Below are 26,565 nucleotides of genomic sequence, written 5' to 3'. Positions count from 1 at the left end.
TTATATGGTGGTATAAATGGTCTCCTATGTTCAAAATGTATTTTACACAGTTGTATGCAGTATGTATGTGTATTTGTGAGAGTTCTATCTTTGTTTTGTTGAAAAGTTATATTATTTCTCATGTAAATTTAAATCTTTTAACTAATTTTACATCAAAATTGAATTTATGACCAAAATTATGCTCTTTTGGTACATGCATACCTTATGTGCTTATGACAATATAGTTCTAAGATACATTGGCATACACAAATTGGATAAAAATATTTTATGTCATTAATTTGTTCATGTGTCATATAATGCCTGAAACTCATTTTAAAAATTAAAGCATTGGAAAAATATTACTTTCCCAAAAAGTGATTAATAATATGATAACACTTAACTTGTAAAATGTTTATTGAGAAAACATTAATTTTAGAGAAAATATATGTGTTAGAGGAAACGTGGAGGGGGGGAAGAAATGGCAGGTACAGTGCTAGGTATTTGTTAATGAATTGTTTCATTTAATGCTTGTAACACCCCTTAGTATGGTTTTATCATCCATTTTATGGGGAAATTGAGATTCAGAGAGGTTTACTAACTTGGCCAGGATCACATAATGGGTTGGGAATGGACTTAGATCAAAATCTTTCTGTTTCCAAACACAGTAGTATTTTATGGACCTGATCTATTATTTATGTGAAAAAACAACTAACCTTGACGTTTATGGAAACTTTATTTAAATAAAACCCTCAGGATTTCTAATTGTTTCCTAAGTCTGAAAGATTCCAATAAAGAGCAGTGCAATCTAACTCTGAACAATTTAAACACCTTAGATTTATTTATATTTATATTTATATTTATTTTATTTTTTTAAACACCTTAGATTTAAATGCTAATTTCTTTTTCAAATAACGTTTAGAATTAGAGTTACTATGAATTTCTACAGAGGATCAGGGCTATGAATCAAATTTACATGCACTGTGTCCCACTGATCATATTTGCAAGTTACAAGAAGTTAACAAGAGCTTCACCTCTTTCTCCCAAGTGACTTATCTCTTTTTTTGGGCAATGAATGTAACTCCTTCAGAAAGTCTTCTTACTGCTTGCTCTTATTTCTTAACATTTCAAGAATTTTTGTTGTTTTTGAAAAATATCTAACCTGAGCTCCTTGAGCATCTACAACTGTGATGATGTGTTTACCCGAGGTAAATAGGAAGATGCTCCACAATATGGACCAGCCCTTCTAGTCCAGTAGTGAACTCAGGGGAACTCAGGGGAACAAGATGTTGTTATAAGGTATAGCGAATGTAAAACCCAAAGGCTGTATCAGATGTGACATTGAAGCATAAGGGGCTGGCTGAGCAGCTCTGTCTGAAGAGGTGATGTGTATGTGGGTATTTATTCCCCCATGAAACCAAAAGAAAGAAGACCCCAGGACTAATGTATGCAAAGGTCAGTAGAAATGAGGGACAACAGGGAAAATATTTCGGAGAGGTCGTCAGAGGTAGTTATTCTCAAAGTCTCATTAATATACTTCATTAAATGGGTGAGGAAACAAGGCACAAAAATATTAACTAACTTGTTCAGTGTGACAAAATTAGTAAGAAGCAGAGCCAGGGTTTGATGAAAATCTGTTTGACTCAGATTTTTAAACCCTACTTCCCAAGAGGTATTTTATTGTAATTTCATTATATATTTTAATTTCTATCACACTTAAGCAAAAACAAAAACAAAGCCTTAATTCACCTAAAGTTCCAGGAATTTGGCCATGTTTGTGCAGTTATTTCCAGCAGACTTTGGCATTCAGACAAAATTCTCCCCAACTAGAAAAATGTGATCATGTTCCTGGCGCTTCACTTTGTCACCACGTGAGGGCGCTCTCAAATTCACTGCAAGGGAAACAGGGTTAGAGAGCCGAGGACATTTGCCCCGAGTCAATGAGAGCACTTACTGGCATCATGACTTCATAATTTGTACTTTTAATTATGCATAACCAAATGCAAATTAACAAAAACATGTACTGATTAACAAATACCCGTCCTGATCCAGTCTTGTTTATAACATCCTTCCTTGCCCTATCAGAATAATTTGAAATCTTAAGGAAGTGATCATGATATTTTACACTCTTTAGATTGGATTGAAGTATCTAAATGGTCCCTGAAGGAACCAGTGATGTTTTGGCTCTTCTCTATGTAGAAACCTTCCATACCTGGAGGATTTTAACAACCCAGACTACTTCCACCCTTCCAGTGATTAATTAACCATGAACCTCAGGCAATACCCTTCTCTGGAACAGTCCTCAGGTATATCTTAGAAGGCTCAAGGATAAGCAAGTGTTGTTTCCTGTTATCCCCAGGCCTTGATTTTCCTTTTTCCAAGCAAGAAACAAAAGGAGTTTGAAAAGCCTAGTCAAGTTGCCTCTTCTTAGAGCCCATGATTTTTTTCGTACATGAGGGGAAGGGGGGAAAAACCTGACAGAATGCTCCATGATCTGGATTTTAGCTTCTCTCTCCCTACTCTGTATAAAATTATTTAATGTAACCAACTGCAAGGAGAAAAGTTAATCTGTGGCTGCTGCTTTTCCAGAAAGCACTTTTCCAAACCCAGTTGTCACGTCACATGCATGCAGTATTATTTTGAACAGTTATTTGGGTGGGTCACAAAAATGCATCTCTAAACAAAGCATTCAAATATTTTTCACTATGAAGACCTGTATGAGTATTTGGGTTACAGGGTATCTTCTGTGGTTCAAACATGTAGTATATTGCCCAAATAGACCTGTGCCATTCCTGCAAAGGATGGTGCATTTATATCCATTTGTTCCCATTCCTACTAATATATGAATGATAAGGGCACCTGGGTGGCTCAGTGGGTTAAGCCTCTGCCTTTGGCTCAGGTCATGATTTCAGGGTCCTGGGATCGAGTCCCGCATCATGCTCTCTGCTCAGTGGGGAGCCTGCTTCCCCTCCCTCTCTGCCTGCCTTGCTGTCTGCTTGTGATGTCTCTCTCTGTCAAATAAATAAAATCTTTATATATATATATATATATATATATATATATATGAATGATAAGTCTCATACATCATAACTTCTAGTTTCCTTTTAATGGGATTCCCATGTTTATATTTACCCAAAGTAATAAAGAAGTCCCCTGAGAATACAACAGAGGTCCATATTTATTGAGCATCTAGTCTGTGCTGAGCTCTGTGTGAAATACTGTTTGCAATATCTCATTCAGTCTTCACAACATCCTATGAGGGATTTTCTCTTCTTTCTTTTAAGGGTAAGAAACCATGTTTCATTATGTAAGTGATTTGCCTACATTTACATAGCCAGTCATGAGAAAACTGGAGGATTCAGGAGATTTAAGACTATGTTTCATTATTACCTCACAACTTAGATTTTTTTTTTTCTGTAAGTCCCTAGTATTTTTAATTCTCTATAAGCTAATATTCAAGAAGAATTTATCATAGATTTTGGTGAGTAATAAATAAATGCACTACATTTAGCCACGGTAACAAGACAAGGAAGAGAGCTTTCCAAATCGAAACATTTTCCCTCTAGTAATCTGAAAGGGGAACTCAAAGAACCAGTGCCTTCTCTATGTATTGTTCAACTGAAATTAGATCTCTGGATTATACTTATTAAAATGTCTCCTTATTTTCAAATCCCTTCCTTATTTAATTACTGCATGGGACAGAAAGCTGCACGGAATTGTTAACTACCATTAGACCTATTTATAGTCTCTTCACACTGGTGACTTGAGTGCAAGCATTGGCAAAGGTCCTGCCCACCGTCCCCCACGTCGGGATCAATTCCCACCTGGCTCAGGGGTCTCCGACTGGGAGGAGGAAGATGCCGAGTTGGCTCCGTCCTCAGCCGTGCCCTGCGAGAGGAGACCCCGCCCGGGCGGGAGCTTCATGCCCAGCTGCTCTGCCATCTCCACGTGGTCCCCTGGGTGCACGTAGTCAAAGACGCTGCTGCCTGTCAGCTCCACTTGTGAGAGGCCTAAGTAGATGGAGACGGTTTCGGAAATGTACAAAAATTTTCCTTCTTGATTTAGTGCAAATACAAAGCCATCCAGGGACTGCGAAATGTGACTTCCCAAATGTGCTTCAAATACTTCAATGGCCAGTGCACTGGGGCTTCTCCTTCGTTGTGCACCTATAACTTTGATGTGTTAGGTGGAGGGCCTTCCATTCGCAAGTTCCATGGAGGGTCCCCTTGGTTAGCAAAGTCCCTCATTTTCAGATAGCTAATGGTAAGTCGAATGATGGAGGCCTTGTCGAGCTGGCTAGTGATGGCTGCAGGAAGAGGCAACAGCTTGGCCAATTCATAGAACTCAAAATTTTCTTTTCCCCGACGGGACCGAGCGGCATCTCGGAATTTCTCCTTTCTCAACGCTTGTAAATTCTGGTAGGTAGATTCACAGTAGATTCCGTCATATCTGTAGATTTTCCTACATTCTGATTGGTTGGGCAGAGGATGCTGGGCAGTTAGTCGTTCTCGCCTGGAAGGATCCTGCTGAAAGCTGGGCTTGGTGGGCGCTATCTTCCTGCTATTTTTTTCCCTCCACAACTTAGATTTTAACTGCCCTAGGAAACTCCTTGCTTGTGTTTTTAAGGTTCCCTTTCTATCATCCAAGGGCATTAAAAGGATATGCAGGTCCTCTTTTCCTATTCTCCTTCTCATCTAGGCCTTGATCTGTGGGATAGAAAATTGCTTTGGCTTTATGTGACCTCAGTGGCCTTCATATCTGTTACAGTGTTAGGTCACATCTTGATCAGTTTTGAAAACATATTGTAAAGACTGTTATTTTTTTAGTTTTTTTTTATCTTTATTTTTTATTTTTTTATAAACATATAATGTACTTTTATTCCCAGGGGTACAGGTCTGTGAATTGCCAGGTTTACACACTTCACAGCACTCACCATAGCACATATCCTCCCCAATGTCCATAACCCCGCCCCCTCTCCCGACCCCCCTCCCCCCAGCATCCCTCAGTTTGTTTTGTGAGATTAAGAGTCACTTATGGTTTGTCTCCCTCCCGATCCCATCTTGTTTGATTAATTCTTCTCCTACCTCCCTAACCCCCCATGTTGCATCTCCACTTCCTCATATCAGGGAGATCATATGATAGTTGTCTTTCTCCGATTGACTTATTTCACTAAGCATGATACCCTCTAGTTCCATCCACATTGTCGCAAATGGCAAGATTTCATTTCTTTTGAAGGCTGCATGGTATTCCATTGTATATATACACCATATCTTCTTTATCCATTCATCTGTTGATGGACATCTAGGTTCTTTCCATAGTTTGGCTATTGTAGACATTGCTGCTATAAACATTCAGGTGCACGTGCCCCTTCAGATCAATACGTTTGTATCTTTAGAGTAAATACCCAGTAAAGACTGTTAGTTTTTAACAAGAGTCCAAACTATTACTAAATAGCAGTGCACTAATTGTGAAAACTAAAAACAATATTCACTTTCATTTCCTGAACTTCCAGAGGCATAAAGTAACAGTAGAAGGGTAAGTGCATTCATTCCGGACACACATACTGAATTGATTCTGTGTGCTTTCAAGAGCAAGAGCTCTGAGTACACAGGTAGGTATGAGCTCCATGAGCCCCAATGAAGCTTGCTTAATATATCCTGAAGCAGGGCGCCTGGGTGGCTCAGTGGGTTAAGCCGCTGCCTTCGGCTCAGGTCATGATCTCAGGGTCCTGGGATCGAGTCCCACATCGGGCTCTCTGCTCAGCGGGGAGCCTGCTTCCCTCTCTCTCTCTGCCTGCCTCTCTGTCTACTTGTGATCTCTCTCTGTCAAATAAATAAATAAAATCTTTTAAAAAAAAAAAATATATATCCTGAAGCAGATTATTCTGTTTTCCTTAGGTTTCTGCCAGATAGTATCCAGCACCCAAAACAATCTTTAGAGAAGCAAGAAGTCCAGAATAAGTAGCACTATCATGGAAACATTTATAGGGATAGACTTAAGGAAACAGTAAGAGCTAGAAAAAACTGAAGACGAGAGGAGATTTGTGTAATGGTGCATTTTTTAAAGGCTCTAGAATATATAAAATCACATTAAAAAAGATTAAACTTTTAGTTGCAATGTGTTTTGCCTTTTTTAAACTTAAATTATTCTTTTAAATTCAGGTTATTCATCTCCCAACATGAATATAATTTAACTAAATCTTGTATTAGAGACTTAGGCATTACTCACTCATTGATATGATCAAAAGCATCTTATTTCTCTCAAAAGAAGAGAAACGAAGGCTATTTTTCTAGCATTGTCCTAGAATCACGTTCTCTTGCCTTATTAGCATTTTATTTCAAGCAATGGATTAAACAAATGCTTGTGATTGAGTGAAGATTAATTATAGGGTATGGGAATATTAGAACCTATTTTATTTTCCTGAATTGTGTCTTTGGCTGTTATCCAAAAGGGAGTCAGTGGGGAACAAAGATTGTGACACATTTAGTAATATTCAAGATGCACACTCCCTCACTAGACTGTCCAAGGGCTGGGCTCATCACGGATTTTGTGGCTATGATGTGTGACTGTTGCTTTTGCTGTTGCACCCATGGATGCCCCTCTCTGGATGTGTGACTTGGCATTGGGAATGTGAGGGCTCACAGGAGGCTGTTAATCCAGTGTCTGTGTATGAGTTAGTGATGCATAGCTGGCAGGTGCAGATTTCAGCCTGGGAAGTTTTACGGTATTTCTGACTGCCTTAGCCTGTATAGTAGTATCTTTTAGGGAGGGTTTTCACTAATTACTTAAACAATGAGTGCTGACTATAATTTCATCACTGCTTTTTTGTATACATTCTGTATTTAAACAGCATTTCTAGTGGGGTGTATTAGGGAGAAGCAGTATGGCTTGGTAACAACGTGCACGGGATTTGAAGCCAATCTACCTTGGAAAATTACTGAGCCTCGATTTTCCCATCTGTCAATGGAGATGATAACAGTATCTATCTCATAAGATTGTTGACTGAGTTAAAGGAGTTAATACATATTAAAGTATTTCTAGAAATGTCCAGTGCCTAATAAACACTCATTAATTGCTTGCTTTTATTATTATATTCCTAGTTAATGTGTTCAAGAAACAGGATTAGATACCGAGAACCAACTAATTTATAGGTATTTATTATGTATCTGGGTGCCTTTGGGAACATTAGGTTGAGGAATACAGCAAAATGAACCACTGAAACTCCTAGAAGCTGGCAAGAGAAGGAAATAAAATAAATAATGGTATAATTCAAATTCCAAGTTCAATGATGGATGGAAGGAAAAAGAGGCTGTTTTGAGTTGTAATAATCAGATAAGAGTCACTGTGTGCTGAACTTGAACTAACCCAAGAAGATTTAGAAATTTTAGTTTAAAATTTAAATTTGAAAGTGATACCACCCTTGTAAGACCTTTCTGTGCTCCTTGTTCCTATAGCAAGTTCTGGAAGGTTAAAACTGCTGATTTTCCAGTAATTCCCATCCTATTCCATCAGAATCTCTAGAAGTAGATTACGGTACTTAGGAATTTGCATATGTGTGGTGCCCAAGTAATTTTTATCAAACAATGGAAATTCTGTCTCTGAGAACTGTGAACTTATTATTAAGGCCTTTCCTTTGGCTCTATGTACTTCATTTCAGCCAGTTCTGTCCTTGAACTTTGAGAAGCACCAAAATGGAATAGCTTTCGTCAGCATCTGGCTTGGCCCTTACTTCTTTTGTGTAGAAGCCACCCTTTACTGATCAGCATTCCTCATTCTCTGTCTCTTACTAAGACTTCTGGGATCCTTTTGAGCAAGTTTTAGGTTCACCACAAAATCGAGAGGAAGATAAAGAGATTTCCCATATAAGCCCCTATGCCTGCATACATGCATGGCCTCCCCCATTATCAGTACCCCTCACTAGTGTGGTTCATTTGTGATAGTGGATGAACCAAAATTGTAACATCATTATCATCCGAAGTCTATAGTTTCCTTAGAGCTCATTCTTGGTGTTGTGTTCTATGGGTTTAGGTACTTGTATGACCTGTATCCACCACTTATCCTACTGAGTGTTTTCACTGCCCTAAAAATCTTCTATGTTCTGTCTATTTTGTCCCCTAAACCCTGGCAACTGTTAATTTTTTTTACTCTCTCCATAGTTTTGCCTTTGTCAAATACTGTATACTTGGCATCATACAGTCTGCACCCTTTCCATATTGGTGTCTCTCACTTAGTCATATGCCTTTAAGGATCTTCCATGTCTATTCATAGCTAGACAGCTAAGTTATTTTTTAACACTGAATAGTACTCCATCATCTGGATGTACTACAGTTTATCCATTTACCTACTGAAGGATGTCCTTTTTACTTCCAATTTTGGCAATTATGAATATAGCTTCTAAAAACATCTATGTGTAGGTTTTTGTGTGGACATAGCTTTCAGCTCTGTTGGGTAAATATTAAGGAGTGTGACTGTTGAGTCATGTGGTAAGGGTATATTTAGTTCTGTAAGAAACCACCAAACTGTCTTCAGTGTGGCCATACCAGTTGTATTCCCATTACCAATGAATCAGAGTTCCTGTTGGTCCACATTCTCACTAGTGTTTGATGCTGTCAGTATTCCAGATTTTGGCCCATTTTTAAAAACAGGTGGTTTGTTTTCTTATTTTTCCATTTTAAGATTTCTTCATATATATTGAACAACAGTCCCTTATCACCTATGTCTTTTTCCAAGTGTTTTTCCCACCCATTCTGTGGCTTGTTTCATCATTCTCTTATTTTAATGCTGACCCTGAACAGTATTCCACTGTAACACTTATCACGCTGAGTTATGATTGTTCACAGTTTTACGTCACCAAACTATTAAATTTCACATTGAGCGTCCTCTTAGTCTCACCTTCGCATGTAGTTAGTACTCGATAAATCAGTTGATCTTGACACATTAGACATCTTACGATCATCTGAGCTCCTTGTTTTGAGCATAATTCTAGACTCCATGGCTCAGATACTCTGTAGTTGAAATGAGCATTTGTAAGGATCATGTAAATAGTTCACCATTCCCTTAAAAAAGCAAACAACTAAACCTGGAAAAGGCAGGTGAATAAAGAAACAGTTTGAGGAGGGAAAATAAATAAGCATAGCATGTACAAGATAAGGAGATTTGCTGTGCTAGATGCAGTAGCTATGGGAAAAAGGGTTAGTAGGGTAAAATTATGGATGTCCTTGAGGAGTCATCAGAGGAGTTTTGAAATGAATGTGACTCTTTGAATGAAGTGGTAAGTTTGAAATAGGAGAATGAGTAAGGATGGTGCCCCCAGTAGTTTTCATAAGTCTTTGGGGCGATTGGATTACATGACCTCTCGAGTGTCTCTTAACACTGGAATCATATAGTGCTATCATTCATGAAATTGTAGATATTGAGCTATATCAGTTGAATAGTTTATGTTCATGGGATAATGCTTTCTACTTAAATAAATTTTTTTTTAAAGATTTTATTTATTTATTTGACAGAGAGATCACAAGCAGGCAGAGAGGCAGGCAGAGAGAGAGGAGGAAGCAGGCTCCCTGCTGAGCAGAAAGCCCGATGATGCGGAGCTCGATCCCAGGACTCTGACACCATGACCCGAGCTGAAGGCAGCGGCTTAACCCACTGAGCCACCCAGGCGCCCTCTACTTAAATAAATTTTTGTTAAATACTTAAATTTTATATAAATGAGAAATTTTGCCCATAGATGGCTGTGTGTAGTAACAAATCAGTATGTGGAAGGTGTGCTTAAGTTTTAAAATAATAGGCTGAAATCAGGTAGTATCATCTCATGAGAACCAACTGTTACATTTTCAGAGATTCTGAGAGCCTACTGTTAAGCCATAGACATTAGGGAATTATATAAACCTGCAATTAAATTATGTGTAAAGCAAGGGTAATCTATACTCAAAACTCTTATTCTCTAATTATTTTACTACATTTTACTATTACCTATGCTTTTGGGGTTAAGTCAATGTATCTGAGTGATAGAAATACCATGTAAGGAAGTGATACTGCACATCTCTTCCCAACTCCACATTTAGTGGTGTTACATTCAGAGCTTGAAATCAGACAAGGTCGTGGTATTTAGACCATGAAAATTGCCAAACCCTATAAATCAGGCCTTATTTCCCCTGGAGAGCCAACTAATAAGCATGAAGATTTACTCATACACTAGGGACGACACGTACAGAAAAATCTCATTGTTTTGAGGGAGAGATTTGCTTTGGTCAATGACATAATTTAAAAGGTAGTCCATTTACTAATGCCCCCTTCCAGCATGAACCTCCTTCCCCTGTGTCCCCATGTAATAAACAGGGATATTTTTAAGTTCCACGAGTGAACTGCTTTAGTTCTAAGAACAGAGAGCAGGTGCCTGGTGTGTACTTCAGTGTAGGCTCCTTTCAAAAATATCTCAGGACATTTAGAAAAAAAAAATTTACCTCCAAAGTCTCATACATATGCCTCTATTTTATCATCTTTTACAGCTTTTCAAATTACTAGAATTTGAAGACCTTTGCAATCTGTCTTGAAAAGCAAGGAGAATGTAGGCATGGATGAAGTAAACAATTGTTTAATTTTCCTTTCACGGTATAAAATCATTCTTCATCTTTTTGGAAATAAGAAAATGAAATGTTTTGTTCAGTCAAGAACAATCTCAAGATCTTTCTAACAGCCTCTCTTTTTATAGTGTGGGGGCTTCCTCTAAGCTTATAGTTCTTCTGTAAAAATCAAAGAATCTTCCTCCTGTGAGGGTCCCCAAAGAAGCAAACTGTGTTCATGAATGTTATTTTATGTGCTTTTGAATGATGATGTGGCTGAGCATTCTTCAGAGATTTCTGAATTTCGCCGGTATATGCCTTTGAGAGTCGTAATCCTTACTTAGGCAGACACCTATTTAAGGAAGGATTCTGGACAATTTTCCTTTCAGGGTATTTTAACAATTAAGAAAGGTATTCATCAACCTGTGCCAAATTCGTTTGTGAGACTTGTGGCTTCTCAAGGACAGTGCTATATCTTGTTTTGATTCAAGCTGACTTAATTAAAGTGTAAACAATACCCATTAGTTTGTTTTCATTAGATTTCGATGCAGGTAGAATAATCAGATTCATTGAGATCTAATAAATATTCTTACTTTGAAATGAATGGCAAGGGAATGTCCAGAAACATAAAAACAAAGACCCAAAACATCACCAGAGAAGCATTGATGGTAAATGGGAATATCCTTGGGAACAGCGTGATTTATAGTGTTTCCAAGCTCCGTTGTCAGACCACATGAGAAGTGAGTTTCTAGCACTAAAATTTTGGCTGTCTGCCCCTAAACAATTGTTAACAAACTGGACTAGGTTAGTCAGAAAATTGGCATTTTTTTCAGAGTCCTCAGAAGATTTTTTTTTTTTTAAAGATTTTATTTATTTATTTGACAGAGAGAGATCACAAGTAGACAGAGAGGCAGGCAGAGAGAGAGAGGGAAGCAGGCTTCCTGCCGAGCAGAGAGCCCGACGCGGGACTCGATCCGAGGACCCTGAGATCATGACCTGAGCTGAAGACAGCGGCTTAACCCACTGAGCCACCCAGGCGCCCCCCCTCAGAAGATTTTTATGCACACTGAAGTTTTAACCTGCTGATTTAAAGAAACTGTAACTGAAAATTTCCCTCAATTTCTTCAACTACAGAGCGGAGAGAGTAAAAGCACTGTTGTTGGAGGATTAAATGAGTTTATATATGTAAGGTGAATAGAACAATGTGCTGTTTTCGAGTAAGTACAATAGTATTGGCTATTATCACTACTGTTGTTCTTGTTTTTTGGCTTGTCAAGAGATTGTACTACCTGGAATGGAAATGAAGGAGAATGCTTCTAGAGATCTCAACTATCAGATACTTTGAACACCATGCTGAAGCCAACACAGAGCTGAAGAGCTCTCCTCAATTTAACATAATCTTGGGTATTGAACATCCCTCCTAATGATATTCATAGTTTTCTATTGTAATGCAGATTTTTGGTTTAAAATTTTTTTTTTCTTGTAAAGATTCATTTACTAGAGAGAGAGAGACAGTGAGCCTATGCACAAGCATGAAAGTGGGGATTGGGGGGTGGGCAGAGGAAGAGGCAGAGAGAAACATAAGCAGACTCTGAACCGAGGACAGAGCCTGGCACCTGACATAGGGCTCCATCTCACAACCCTGAGATCGTAACCTGAGCCAAAACAAAGAGTCAGATGCTTAACCAACTATGCACCCAGATGCCCCTTAAACACTAATTTTTTTTTATAAGGGTTATATTTGCTTTCGTTTCTTCAGAAATGTTATGTGTCCTTGTAGATTCACAGCTATCTTGCATGTGGAATTCAATTTTTCTATTCTTTACAAAGAAATGGTATTGATAAAAAATAATGATGGGGTCACAGTGAGTCATAATATGAGATGGTCATTTACATGAATTCCTTTAGTGACTTAGCTCTTCCCTGGAGTTACCAGTCCCTGAGGCAGGAAGAATGTGTGCACGGCTGAGTACACTGCTCTGTGAGGGAGTTTGTTCATATCGTCTGCTGGACAGTGGGCACTTCTTCCAGGGGAAGGTCATGCTGATAGAGGTATACTGCAGGGCACAAAGCGAATGAAGGCTTGATGCAGGGAGGGCACAAGTTGACAGAATCTGCTGGGATAATTTATCATGATTCAGCTGGGAAAGAATGAAGGTGGGGAGTATTTTCCTGTAGTTCTCCAGAGATGGCACACACATCATTTATGCATGGTAATTAGCTTAATAAGAACAAAGATGAAAGGATTTTATCCCTAAGAAAGAAATGCTCTCCCCACACCCTCCTCTTATGCTAAATTTTTATCAGTGCCTAATGATAGTATGCTTAACTCCATGACAATCTTTCCAAAAAATGATGAAAAATGATCCCGTAATGGGACTGCTGAGCTGATGATGATTTCATGTAGTTTCTGACATGTGCTTAGTAGGCACACAGTTAAGTTCTATTATGTTTAAAGAAATGACCTTGTGTTTATCATTGGAATTTTGTGTTTTGGATGAAGGGTGATGAATTGGAATCACCAAATCAAATCAATTTTCTTGCATCCTAATGACATGTTAAAGACATTGAGACATTTGTATTTTAAATAATTACTCCTCATATCTGTTCTGAGATACATAAAAATTTGGATGTGAGTCGATTCTGATGTGCTTCACACGACCCAGAGTATGTTGCAATGAAATTTAAGATTTTTATAAAAGCATATTAAATGGAAGTTATTAAAAGATGTAATAAATATACCACAAAATGGTTTCTAGATCAGCTTGCTTAGTTATTTAATAAACAGCACTAATTTTGTGTCAGTATATGGCACATAAAACATATCTAAATTCTTGAAACAGCAAGTAACATGAAACCCTTTTATTTTTTTTTTATTATTATTTTTTTTTAAAGATTTTATTTATTTATTTGACAGAGAGAAATCACAAGCAGGCAGAGAGGCAGGCAGAGAGAGAGGAGGAAGCAGGCTCCCCGCTGAGCAGAAAGCCCGATGCGGGGCTTGAACCCAGGACCTGGGATCATGACCTGAGCCGAAGGCAGCGGCTTAACCCACTGAGCCACCCAGGCGCCCCAACATGAAACCCTTTTAGATAGCTATTATTAATATCTACATTTTACAGATGAAGAATTTGAGGCACAGAAAGGTTAGTTACCTTTTCCAAGGTCACATAGCCTATTAAGTATGAGCCATGGAAGTCTTCTATAGGAGTTTGTTAAAATCTGGGTAAATAGATTTTTAGCTCTGGTAAACAAATTATCTAGTTGTGGACAACTAGGTTGATTCAGCAAACTTATAGGCAGGAGTAAGGGTGAACACTAAAACACATTCTTCTATTTTCATGGTTTAAAGGGCTAAATGAAGCAGGGATGTCTGGCAGACACCTACGGGGTCTTCTTCCATGTATTGTTTTTAGCAATTCCTTTCATACCTTGTAGGTTCTTTTTTTAAAAAAGAGAGAAGTAAAACAAAAAACAGAAACAAAAAATAAAAACAAAACAACTACTACATATTTTTATTTCTTTTACTGGATTTGATTGTGTAATAATTATTTAGCTATTATAAACTCATCTTATTTGGCTCATTATGCTCGGTTGATGCTGTAAGCTTTCAGTTACCCTGTGATAAACTAATTAGGTTATATTATTTGTGGAACCAGTGTTTTTACAAGTTTCCTTTAGAGACACTTATAAAATTGTGGTTATGTATGATTATGCAAAAATAATTTTATGGATATAATAGGTAGTTTTAAAATTATTAAAAATACAAGAAATTCAAAGAGTAGTATAATAAAAACATGTAGACTAAACATTTAAAATTTTTATTATTTTGTCATACTTATTTTTATTTTTCTTAATAAGAATTTTTTTTTAGATTTTTATTTATTTGACAGACAGAGATCACAAGTAGGCAGAGAAGTAGGCAGAGAGAGAGAGGAGGAAGCAGGCTCCCTGCTGAGCAGAGAGCCTGATGCAGGGCTCTATCCCAGGACCCTGGGATCACGACCTGAGCCGAAGGCAGAGGCTTTAGCCCACTGAGCCACCCAGGTGCCCCTTATTTTTAAAAATTATATGTGATATTGGAGCCACACCGTCTTTGGGGTGATCCGTGGTGGACGTTTTGAGGGCAGCTGACCTGCAGCCTGCGCGTCCCGGACCGCCTCCCGTGGAAGCCTGAGCCGGCCGTGTAGCTTTCTCCCTTTGTCTCATAACCATGTCCACCAACGAGAATGCTAATTCACCAGCTGCCCGCCTTAACAGATTCAAGAACAAGGGGAAAGACAGTACAGAAATGAGGCGGCGTCGAATAGAAGTTAATGTGGAGCTGAGGAAAGCGAAGAAGGATGACTAGATGCTGAAAAGGAGAAACGTAAGCTCGTTTCCCGATGATGCTACCTCTCCACTGCAGGAAAATCACAACAACCAGGGCACTGTAAATTGGTCGGTTGATGACATTGTCAAGGGCATAAATAGCAACAATTTGGAAAGCCAGCTCCAGGCTACTCAAGCTGCTAGGAAACTGCTTTCTTGGGAAAAGCAGCCCCCCATAGACAACATAATCCGGGCTGGTTTGATTCCAAAATTTGTGTCCTTCTTGGGCAGAGCTGATTGTAGTCCCATTCAGTTTGAATCCGCTTGGGCTCTCACCAACATTGCTTCCGGGACATCAGAACAGACCAAGGCTGTGGTCGATGGAGGCGCGATCCCAGCGTTCATTTCCCTGTTGGCATCTTCCCACGCCCACATCAGCGAACAGGCTGTGTGGGCTCTAGGATACATTGCAGGTGACGGTTCCGTTTTTCGAGACTTGGTTATCAAGTATGGTGCAGTTGATCCGCTTCTGGCTCTCCTCGCGGTTCCTGATATGTCATCGTTAGCATGTGGCTACTTACGTAACCTTACTTGGACACTTTCAAACCTTTGTCACAACAAGAACCCCGCACCCCCGCTAGATGCCGTCGAGCAGATTCTTCCTACCTTAGTTCGTCTCCTGCATCACGATGATCCAGAGGTCTTAGCAGATACCTGCTGGGCCATCTCCTACCTGACGGATGGTCCAAATGAACGGATTGAAATGGTTGTGAAAACAGGAGTTGTGCCCCAGCTTGTGAAGCTTCTAGGAGCTACTGAATTGCCCATTGTGACTCCTGCGCTAAGAGCCATAGGAAATATTGTCACTGGGACAGATGAACAGACTCAGGTTGTAATAGATGCAGGAGTGCTTGCTGTCTTTCCTAGCCTGCTAACGAACCCCAAAACTAATATTCAGAAGGAAGCCACGTGGACAATGTCAAACATCACAGCTGGCCGCCAGGACCAGATCCAGCAAGTTGTGAATCACGGATTAGTCCCATTCCTCGTTGGTGTTCTCTCTAAGGCAGACTTTAAGACACAAAAGGAAGCTGTCTGGGCTGTGACCAACTATACAAGTGGTGGGACAGTTGAACAGATTGTATACCTCGTCCATTGTGGCATAATAGAATCATTGATGAACCTCTTAACTGCGAAGGATACCAAAATTATTCTGGTCATTCTGGATGCCATTTCCAACATCTTTCAGGCTGCTGAGAAACTAGGTGAAACCAAGAAACTTAGTATAATGATTGAAGAATGTGGAGGTTTGGACAAAATCGAGGCTCTACAAAACCATGAAAATGAGTCTGTGTACAAAGCTTCATTAAACTTGATTGAGAAGTATTTCTCTGTAGAGGAAGAGGAAGATCAGAATGTTGTGCCAGAAACTACCTCTGAAGGCTATACGTTCCAGGTTCAGGATGGCACTGCTGGGACCTTTAACTTTTAGCTTGTACAGCCGACGCAGAAAGTTGTTTGTGGTGTGCTTTGTTTGGTAGAAGTTTGTCTTACTGTTTCTCTACTAAGAACTCTTTTTAAATGTGTTTTGTTATTGTAGCACTTTTTACAACAAAACTCTACTTGACCAGTTCCAAACTGTAAAAACTGTATGAAGCTCCTCCTCCCAGTGGGTTTCTTATTTCTATGTGGACTCTCTTCTCTTGCAGTGTCCTGTAAATAAAGATTAAATTCCACCCTTTTCTTTAAAAAAAAAAAAATTATATGTGATATTGTAATTCTTTTTATTCTGCATCCTGATCCTATTACCCTTATGCAGTCAGCCGCTAGCATGCAGTTAGTATGTATACTACCTATTCAGTTTTATGTTGCTTTTACACACACATACATACATTATTATATAATATCTTATATGGTTTTAAATTTTACACAAATTACATATCATGCAAGTATCTTCAACATGCTTCTTTTACTCAAAAGAATTTTTCTTTTTCTCCAGTCCCTGACTATACACTCTTTGTCTTTTGCCTTATTGGTGGATATTTAGATCGTCTTAAACTTTTTATTATCAAAAAGAGTGTCCTGGAACATACCAAGAAGGTGAGGAGAATTGTCTCTTTTAGTCTCAGAGATATCCCAAGCAAACAGGAATGTGCAGTCAATGAATATGCGTGAAATGAATGCGTGATGACTATCGCCAGAATCGCCAGTGTTGCCACTGTTGTGTTTGTTCATGCACCTGTGGGAAGTTGCTCTTGGGGACCCGACCAGAAGGGGAATTGTAGGGTCTTAGAGTCAGTATGATTACTGATTACCCTATATAATGTTCAGTTACACTCTGAAATAGCTAAGTTCACCCCCTCATAGTCAGTCTGTAGTGGTTATCTGTTTGTTACATTGTCACAGTACCCTTCTATCAGATATTTAAAATAACCTATTTGTTAGGCGTACCTGGGTGGCTCAGTGGGTTAAAGCCTCTGCCTTCGGCTCAGGTCATGATCCCAGGGCTCAGGTCATGATCCCAGGGTCCTGGGATCGAGCCCCATATCAGGCTCTCTGCTCCACGGGGGGTCTGCTCCCTCCTCTCTCTCTGCCTGCTTCTCTGCCTACTTGTGATCTCTGTCTGTCAAATAAATAAATAAAATCTTTAAAAAAAAATAACCTATTTGTTAGATGAGAGTTTTGCCATTATTGTTTTAATTATTTACCTTTTTAAAAAATTACTTAACTATTTACCTTTTTTCTTGTTAACACAGTGGTATATCTTTTCATTAATTATTTTTGTCCTGTGAGCTCTCGCATCTGATTTAAGTAGTACTGTTATAACTTTGTTATTTTTCCTTAAAATACATTATGTCACAGAAGGACTAAATGCAGATTGACAATATCTATGCCAAACTATTTGCAGTTTAAATTCTGAGATGATAAATAGCTTTAATTACTAAATGTCTCACAGTGTACAGTAAAATATTAATATTGAACTAGTCACTCAAAAACTCTTTAAACAATTATCATCCTTATTTCTTTATAATAATTATAACTTCAGATATAGATTATGAGTACTATGTCTCCAAAAATAAGTCTTATCCATTAATTTTACTATACCTGGAGCATAAATCTTGGGCCTTTGCTCAGAACCTCAGTCTCCTAAATTCAGTAATTGTGAAATTAATTTTATGTGCAGTTCTTTACCCAAAAGGATACAAAAATACTGATTCAAAGGGGCACAAGCTTACCTTGATATTTATGGCAGCATTATCAACAATAGCCAAATTATGGAAAGAGTCCAGATGTCCATCAGTTGATGAACAGATAAAGATGATGTGGTGGATATATGTGCCACATCTTCTTTATCCATATATATGTATGTGTGTGTGTGTGTGTGTGTGTGTGTGTGTGTGTAAAGGAATATTAGCCATCAAAAGAATAAAATCTTTCCATTTACAATGACAGAATGGAGTGAGATAATATTATGCTAAGGGGAATAAGCCAGTCAGAGAAAGACAAAACTTATATGGTGTTTCACTCATATGTGGATTTTTTTTTGAGATTTTATTTATTTATTTGAAATAGAGCAAGAGTGAGAGAGAGGGAGTGTGTGTGTGAGAGAGAGGGAGTGTGTGTGTGTGAGAGAGCACAAGCAGGGGTGGGGGGAGGGACAGAGGCAAAGGGAGAAGCCGACCTCTGACTGAGCAGGAGCCTGATGTGGGGCTGGATCCCAGGACCCTGGGATCATGATCTGAGCTGAAGGCAGATATTTAACCAACTGAGCCACCCAGGCACCTCTCATATGTGGAATTTAGGAAACAAAGGAGATGAACATAGGGGAATGAAAAAAAAAAAAAAAAAGTGAGCAAGGCAAACTATAAAGAGACTCTTAACCATAGAGAACAAATGAGGGTTGCTGGAGGGGAGGTAGGTGGGAGAAGGGGTAGAGGGGTGGTGGATGTTAAGGAGGATACTTGTTTTGTTGAGCACTGGGTGTTGTATATAAGTGATAAATCAATAAATTCTATTCCTGAAACTGGTATTACACTATATATTAACTAGTATTTAAATAAAAACTTTAAAAAACTTATGTGTAGTTCTTTGACGGTTAAACTTACTCTCTTAACAGCCATGGAGCAAATATATTCTGATGCTATTGTATTTTTAAAATTAGGGGTTTCTGGGTACCTCAGTCTGTTAAGCATCTGTCTTTGGTTCAGATTATGATCCCAGCGTCCTGGAATCAAGCCCTGCATCAGGCTCCCTGCTCATGGGGAGTCTGTTTATCCCTCTCTCTCTGCTCCTCCCCCACATGTGCTCTTTCTCAAATAGATAAGTAAAATCTTTAAAAAATAAAATTAGTTAAAGATAATTGGAAAGAAAGAAATCGTTGGAAAGTGCATCAGGCTTTATCAGTACTTGTTGGGCAGGACAAATTCAATGGATTAATATCCTAGTATAATCTGTAGCACTACTAGAAAGTTTCAAATGAGCAATATAAAAAACTTTGAATTTTCTTTGAAAAACTTAGATAACTTTAATAATTATTTGTATATTTGTATCAGCGCAGTTCTCTGACATGTAAATATTGAGAGGGAAGGTGAGGAAGGGTTGAGAGAGACAAACAGAAAAAGAGACAGACAAAATGAGATCATTGAGACTGTAAAGACAGAAAGAGTTTACAAGACTATTGAAAGAGAATGAATACAGTGGAAATAGATGGAGTGGGAAACAATGAGGAATTTATCGTTCATTACTTAATGTTCTGCCCAGGAAGACTTAGTTTGTTGTGACTTTTGGCTCCTGGTTTATACCCTAAAAGCAGTAGGAAAAATTTTATTTTTATAGTGACTGTTAAAGTGGGTCCAAGTAACAAAAGTCAAATTCAGAGTCACTGGAGAAAACTTTGAAAAACACCTGATGAAAATGTACTTGACTTTGATGATATAACTGATGAAGAACAGTGCAGCCAAATATAAGCACTCATGAAAGATTCCACAAGCAATCATAAGTGTCACTTCTCTGTTTCTTTTTCTTTACCCAAGATAATTTCATGAGGATTGCTAATGAATAAAACTTCAACATTATGTCAGCTTTATAGCAGTTCTCTAAACTATTCTCCATGGTTGAGATACCACATAATTAATGTATCCATAATATACAAAAGAAGGAAGATGTATAGTGTTTAAATAATATGTTATGAATTAAAAGCCTCTGGCATAACTCTGCATTGACAGTGATGAAGACATGAGAACAGAGCTTCTATTAGGTAAAGAAACAAACAAAGTGAATATAGGGGTAAGTAGTAGCAAGTGGTTCACAGTCCATTCTGATTGTGATTCCCAGCCAGCTTTTAGGTAGAGCCTCAACCACAGCAGTTTCATCCAAGTGGGGGAAAAAAATGCAGACAATTTGAAAGGAGTGGAGAAAGCATAAGAAAGTATGATGAAAGAATCGAAAGGTTATGCAACAGAAGGTTACTTACGGCCTGGCCAAATAAATGAATGGACATATTAGTTACTTTATTTTTAAAAGAGGATAAACACTTCAAGGGAAAGAGAATTAAGGGGTGATACTAAGAGCAATTATGAAAATTACTAGGACAAAATAAAGATTTCTTATCAAGAAGAATTTCCTGGGAGTACAATCTGCCAGAATGCAGAAAACTTTCCATATGCAGTTAAGAAGACTTTTCATAAAAAAACAAAACAGATTTCCTTAAGACATATGAAAATTGGTAAGACACCCATAGGAAAGAGTCAGCTTGAGAGACGTTCTATGTACTGCAGAGGAAAAGTAGAGAGCAGCTGCTGAATCTTCTCATCTGTAACTCCTATTAGAGAACACACTACAGAACCCTCTGAGAGGCAATACATCTAAGTGTTAATACGCTCTGACTTGAGTTTCTGCCCATAATTAGCTGTGAGCAAGGACAAATTGCATCAGCTTTCTACATCTTAGTTTCCTGGTTTGGAAAATATGGTACCTTATTAGGCTATTGTTATTATCAATTATAAACTCTGTAAAAATCTTAGTTGATGCCTGGGGCTGTCAGTGCTCTAACGTGGGTAGCTGTTGGTTAACTCATTGCTTTAGGAGGTAATTGGAAGTAGGAGTTGCAACTTTAAAATATACAAATAATCAGAATAGAACTATTGTTGAGAAATTTTGTTTTCTTTCAAAAACAGCATTAGAACTACACAGATGGACCATTTTCCCCACAAAAGTTAATCAGAAAATGGCATTTATAGAATTTGTTATAACAGGGCTGGGTCTTATGACTTTATTTTTAAGAATGACATTATTTTAAATATTAACTTTTGTTACTTTACATTAACCGTTTTCTCCCCTGTTATAAGAAAATGTAGAATTGGGGCACCAGGGTGGCTTAGTCCGTTGAGCGTCTGCCTTCTGGTCTGGTCGTGATCCCAGTGTCCTGGGATCGAGTATCACATCAGGCTCCCTGCACCTCAGGGAGCCTGCTTCTCCCTTTGCCTCTGCCTCTCTGTCTCTCAAGAATAAATAAATAAGGGGCGCCTGGGTGGCTCAGTGGGTTGAGCTGCTGCCTTCGGCTCAGGTCATGATCCCAGGTCCTGGGTTCGAGCCCCACATCGGGCTTTCTGCTCAGCGGGGAGCCTGCTTCCTCCTCTCTCTCTGCCTGCCTCTCTGCTTACTTGTGATTTCTCTCTGTCAAATAAATAAATAAAATCTTAAAAAAAAAAAAGAATAAATAAATAAAATCTTTAAAAAATAAGAAAATGTAGAATTGTGTTACTGAGACTCAGAAATTGGGGTGTTACAGGCATCCTCATTGGAATACTATATGCTGAATTTAAAGTTCTGTCCTTTGCAAGAATCCCTACATTTTATTTAGGATAAAGAGTAAGTTCTCTCTAGCAATAGAGGTTCCAGAAGTCTTTGTTGGTTCTTCTATCATATTTTAAATGAAGGTTTTCTTACTTTCCTGCCTCTCCTATTACATATAAGCCCCTCCTACACTTTCAAGCTAAACTGACAAAGTCCCCTCTCAGTGGAAAAACTCAACTGACTTCACAAAATCGCTCTCGCCTCATCCCTGTCTCAAGCCCTCACTCGAATTCTTCCCACTTCTGTTAGTACTGAGCCAGCACAGCTCTGCTCAGTTGTGTAATTGTTTATATGCTTGTGACATGTTCACATGCCTGTATTTACCCTATCCCATGCAGATTCAGAAGCTCTCAAGCAGATAAAGCACATCCTCTCTTTCCCTAGTAATCCCCAAAGCACTCAGTGCCATGCTGTGCCCACAGAAGGGAATGGGTAAACCTACTACAGTTGACTGGAGCCTCCTTCCCCCCGCCACAATTCCCAGAGGTGGTCTCCAGCAGAGATCTCTCTAAAGTAATTGAAGCTTGGGATGTGTATTACCATTATGCTGATGGTTATTACTTCCTTTGTTTTTGAAGAAATGGTTGTTGCTTTCCAAGCTAACTGTGTGATTTTCTGCATTCTGGTGAGCAACTCTCAATTAGAAACTGCCACACAGGGGCGCCTGGGTGGCTCAGTGGGTTAGAACCTCTGTCTTCAGCTCAGGTCATGATCCTAGGATCATGGGATCAAGTCCCACATCAGGCTCTCTGCTCAGCAGGGAGCCTGCTCCCCCCCACCCCCCGCCTGCCTCTCTGCCTATTTGTGATCTCTGTCAAATAAATAAATAGAATCTTAAAAAAAAAGAAAAATAAAAGAAACTGCCACTCAGTCTTCTACTTTCCTAGGTCACCCTCCTCTCCTCAGTGGAAGGATGAGAGAAAGTTGCAGTATTTACACTGAGATGGAGAGCCTTAAGGAGTTGAGCCCTGTGGCTCTTCTGGACTAATGTTTCTGTTCAGCTTCTCCCAGATTTTTCAACAAAAGCTGTCAGAAACCAAGTCTGTGTCTGAAGAGCAACTTAACCTATGATTTCCATTTCTTTCTACTCCCTGCTGGGTTTCTTGATATCTGGAAACTTCTCAGCCAAGTAGCAGAATCCTGGCGCCAGTAGTTATTTTCCTCTCTCAAATTCTATATTCTTCCTTGGCATGTTAGTTTGTTTCTCAGAAAACTCTATTTTCATAAAACTACGCAGGAATCAGTGTTAGGCTTTCTGACGTGAAATAACTTCAAAGCATGTGTTTCAGCAAGAGAGGAGCCTTTTTTTTTTTTTCTTTTTTTCAAGTGTTCAGATTTTCTGTTTATGGAGAAGAGTTCCTAGGAATTTTGTGCTTAGCTGGAAGTATTAAACACATTTACTTATTTCCTCAATATTAATTTTTCTTCATCAGTCTGCAGGTGTAAACGTTAGAAGTTAAGGGCTAGCTTCACCATTTTAGGGAAGTTCCTTTTTTTCTATGGATTTCCTTTTCCTCCCATATAGAATGATGAGTAGAGTTGGCAGATGAAAGCATTGCTCTTTAAAGCACCTTTGGAGGGGCGCCTGGGTGGCTCAGTGGGTTAAGCCGCTGCCTTTGGCTTGGGTCATGATCTCAGGGTCTTGGGATCAAGTCCCGCATCGGGCTCTCTGCTCAGCAGGGAGCCTGCTTCCCTCTCTCTCTCTCTCTCTCTCTGCCTGCCTCTCCGTCTACTTGTGATCTCTCTCTGTCAAATAAATAAATAAAATCTTTAAAAAAAAATAAAGCACCTTTGGAGACTAAAATGCTATGATTCTACCATTGAATTCACAGCTTTCCAATACCAGACAAGACCTAGCATTAGTGTTGATGAATACATATTTGGGGACATTCTTGATTAAAAAAAGAGAGAGGGAGTCCAATGAAAAATCAAGAATTTTGAGCCAATGCTATTGGTAGCCAATGTTACAGTCAGGGTGACTTTCATGTCCTAAGTAGGCATAAGTGGAGCCTTCATTAATTGAGCCTTAGGTAATACTTCTTTTATCAAGATTGATCACTTATTTTTAAGTTAGTCATTGTGAATTGACGTAGCCAGTGTGACCCTTTATAGCTCTGAGGCTCTTTTTGGTGAATAATATAGTCTGCACTAATGAGAAGAGAATAATGTGCATAGGTCTCCTCTCCTCAGCCAAGTTATCAGGAATAATGTAATAACCGAAAGCAAATCTCAAATGGGATTATGATTGATGGGCAAGCTGTTGCTATCAAGGAGGTACAAACTGTCATACAGCCTATTTTCATAAGCTCCATACACTCCCAGTTCTCTGTCCTTTAGACATTATGATAAGTGTCTTGCATGGAATATTCATGCCAGCCTGGTGTGACAGTGTTCTTGAGGCAGGATTAGCTGCCTCTCTGGTCAGAATTAGGTGACAGATTCCACTTGAGGTGACAGCACACAAGAACCAATTAGAGTCAGGTTTAGGACACCATTTAGATTTCTATATCCCTGTTCATTAGCAGTAAAGGTGAACACTTTTGATTCAACCCATATTTCTTGAACACCACTCAATATGAAATGCTTTTTAAAAAGATTTTTAAATTTAAATAAAAGATTTTTAAATTTAAATAAAAGATTTTTATTTTAGAGGGAGATAGAGAAAGTGTGAGGGGGCAAATAGAGAGGAGAGAATCCCAAACAGGCTTCACGCTGAGCACGGAGCCCGACCTGGGGCTATGACCTGAACCTGAAATCAAGAGTCCGATGCTTAAGCGACTGAACCGCTCAGGTGCCCCTGAAAATGACTTTTAAAGTCCATTATGTGAATTAACATATCTTCTAGTTATACCTCAGATAGTTCCTGTTTTTGTGAATAGCTATATTTGGAGTGTGGAGACTACATTTAGATTTTTCAGATGTCAAAGAATGCCCCTACCATGGAAAATAAAACCATCTCTGTCTTTCTCTGTTTCACACCCACACACACCACTACATGTGAAATATTTTTAGATACATTATTTCAGGCTGTATAACAATATAATAAAAATTTCTTGTAGTACCAAGGATGGTGTCTCTGTTTAGAAATAAAACTTAACTAACTGTACATAACTTGAAGAAATAGTCAATGAATATAGAAACATGTACATGTAGGTAAACACCTCCTTTTATTTTATATAAATAAGAACATGCTATAAATACTATATGTACTTAGGGTTTTTTTTTAAACATATAAATTCTTCTGAATATCTTCCTATAGCAGCATATATAAAGCAACTCTTTTCTTCAAATATTTATCATGAGAATATATTTTGTAATTAATTATGTTTTATCATTTATAAAACACTCCATGTTTGTTATAAAATCTTGTCCGACCTAGTGTATTTTTCACTATAGTCACGGATTGATCATAATTATGTCATTACTCCATTTTTTATAATATTAGGTCTAATTTAAACCGATAACTTCTATTATTTGTGAGACCATAGGTTGGCAAGCCTTTTTTTTTTTTTTTTTTAAATAAAGGGCCAAATTAGTAAACATTTTAGGCTTTGGGGGCCATAAGGATTCTGCCACAACCACTTATATAACCATAGCATGAAAGCAGCCCAGGGCAATGTGTAAACTATTGAGTGTGGCTGTGTTTCAATAAAATCTTCTATCAGAAACAGGCTATAGGCTTGATTTGGCCTGGGGGTCAGAGTTTGCTGAGCCTTACAACAAGACCAACATCTGGAAGTGACCAACTTGTGAATGAGTTCCCATAAAATTGGGAGTTTCTTAAAGGCAGGGTCTGTATCATGTCATCTCCAATTCTCCCCAATACCTAGATGAACAGTAATTCAACAAATGGTTTTTGAATTAAAGAATTCATTCCTTGGAAGAGGTGTAAAATCAACCAATTGTTTTACCATTTGCTCTCCCTAAACATGAGTTATGTTGTTTGTAACTGAAGACAGTTCTTTTGTAGTCTCTGGCTATTTCTTACCCTCCTCATATGTAGCTAAGGAGTTGTACAGGCTCTAAAAATATGTTCCTGATCATAACAAAACTGTTTTATCAAGAAATAGAAAGTATTTTCTAACAAAGCTGACGTGCCTGCTTCATGCAGTTAGTTTCTGCTGTCTTGCCAATGTTCTGCTATAAAGCTTTACTGGGTACTATGTTTATATTACTGTTATCATTTGAAGTTTCTCATTATGACTGATCCGATTTGTCTTTTGTTATCCATAATCAAATATTGAGAATCACTGTTATCCTTACTGTCTTCTTTAGGTTTTGAGAAATCTACTCTGTAATATTTATCTAGAGCCATTAGTTTATCAAATAAATATATGTGTGTATTAAGGAGAAAGAGCTGGAACAAGGACCTATATCTCTATATAGTACAGTTTTTGCTCTGCCTACCACCATCCCTAGCTGTACCTTACCGAAAATATCTATGCATAAATGTGAATTATGTCTTCTAAGCATATGATGTATTCTAGAGCTCATTGCTTCCTGAACCATGAAACACCATTCATAAATAAGTTGGTAAGCTCCGTGAAACTTTGGTTCAATCACCTTGTTTCTGATATCCTAGCCTTTAATTATTTGAATTCCTATTTTTGCTCAAGAAGGTGGGCCTATGCCAGGTTAGTTAGCCTTAAGCTACTGGCTAAAAGGATTGTCACTGATCCCTGTATCCAACCCTGTCACTTCCTGATCTAAAGCACTCAAACCAACTGGAGCTCAAACAACCATGAAATCCTCGCTGGCCACACCTTTCCCTGGCTCCTAGAGAAGCTTCAGAAAAAAGAACAGAAATGAACTTTTATAAAGGGATTAGCTTGGGTGAGGAACATTCTTCATAGCCAAGTAA

General features: G+C 38.5%; 2 protein-coding genes across 4 annotated transcripts in view; both read left to right on the top strand.

The window, feature by feature from the left end:
* The window catches only part of PDE4D (phosphodiesterase 4D), a 1,258,413-nt gene that overhangs the window by 556,166 nt on the left and 675,682 nt on the right, over nucleotides 1-26,565 (top strand). The gene's annotated exons all lie outside the window — the stretch shown is intronic.
* Nucleotides 14,627-16,609, top strand: LOC125099738 (importin subunit alpha-1-like). Its single transcript, XM_047729081.1, has one exon. The coding sequence runs from the start codon at nucleotides 14,890-14,892 to the stop codon at nucleotides 16,339-16,341; it is 1,452 nt and encodes a 483-aa protein (XP_047585037.1). The 5' UTR covers nucleotides 14,627-14,889; the 3' UTR covers nucleotides 16,342-16,609.

This window comes from Lutra lutra, chromosome 5 (assembly GCF_902655055.1).
Source record: "Lutra lutra chromosome 5, mLutLut1.2, whole genome shotgun sequence".
Lineage (NCBI taxonomy): Eukaryota > Metazoa > Chordata > Mammalia > Carnivora > Mustelidae > Lutra > Lutra lutra.
Note: the sequence above shows the minus strand (reverse complement) of the source record. Positions and strands in the feature narration are given on the sequence as shown.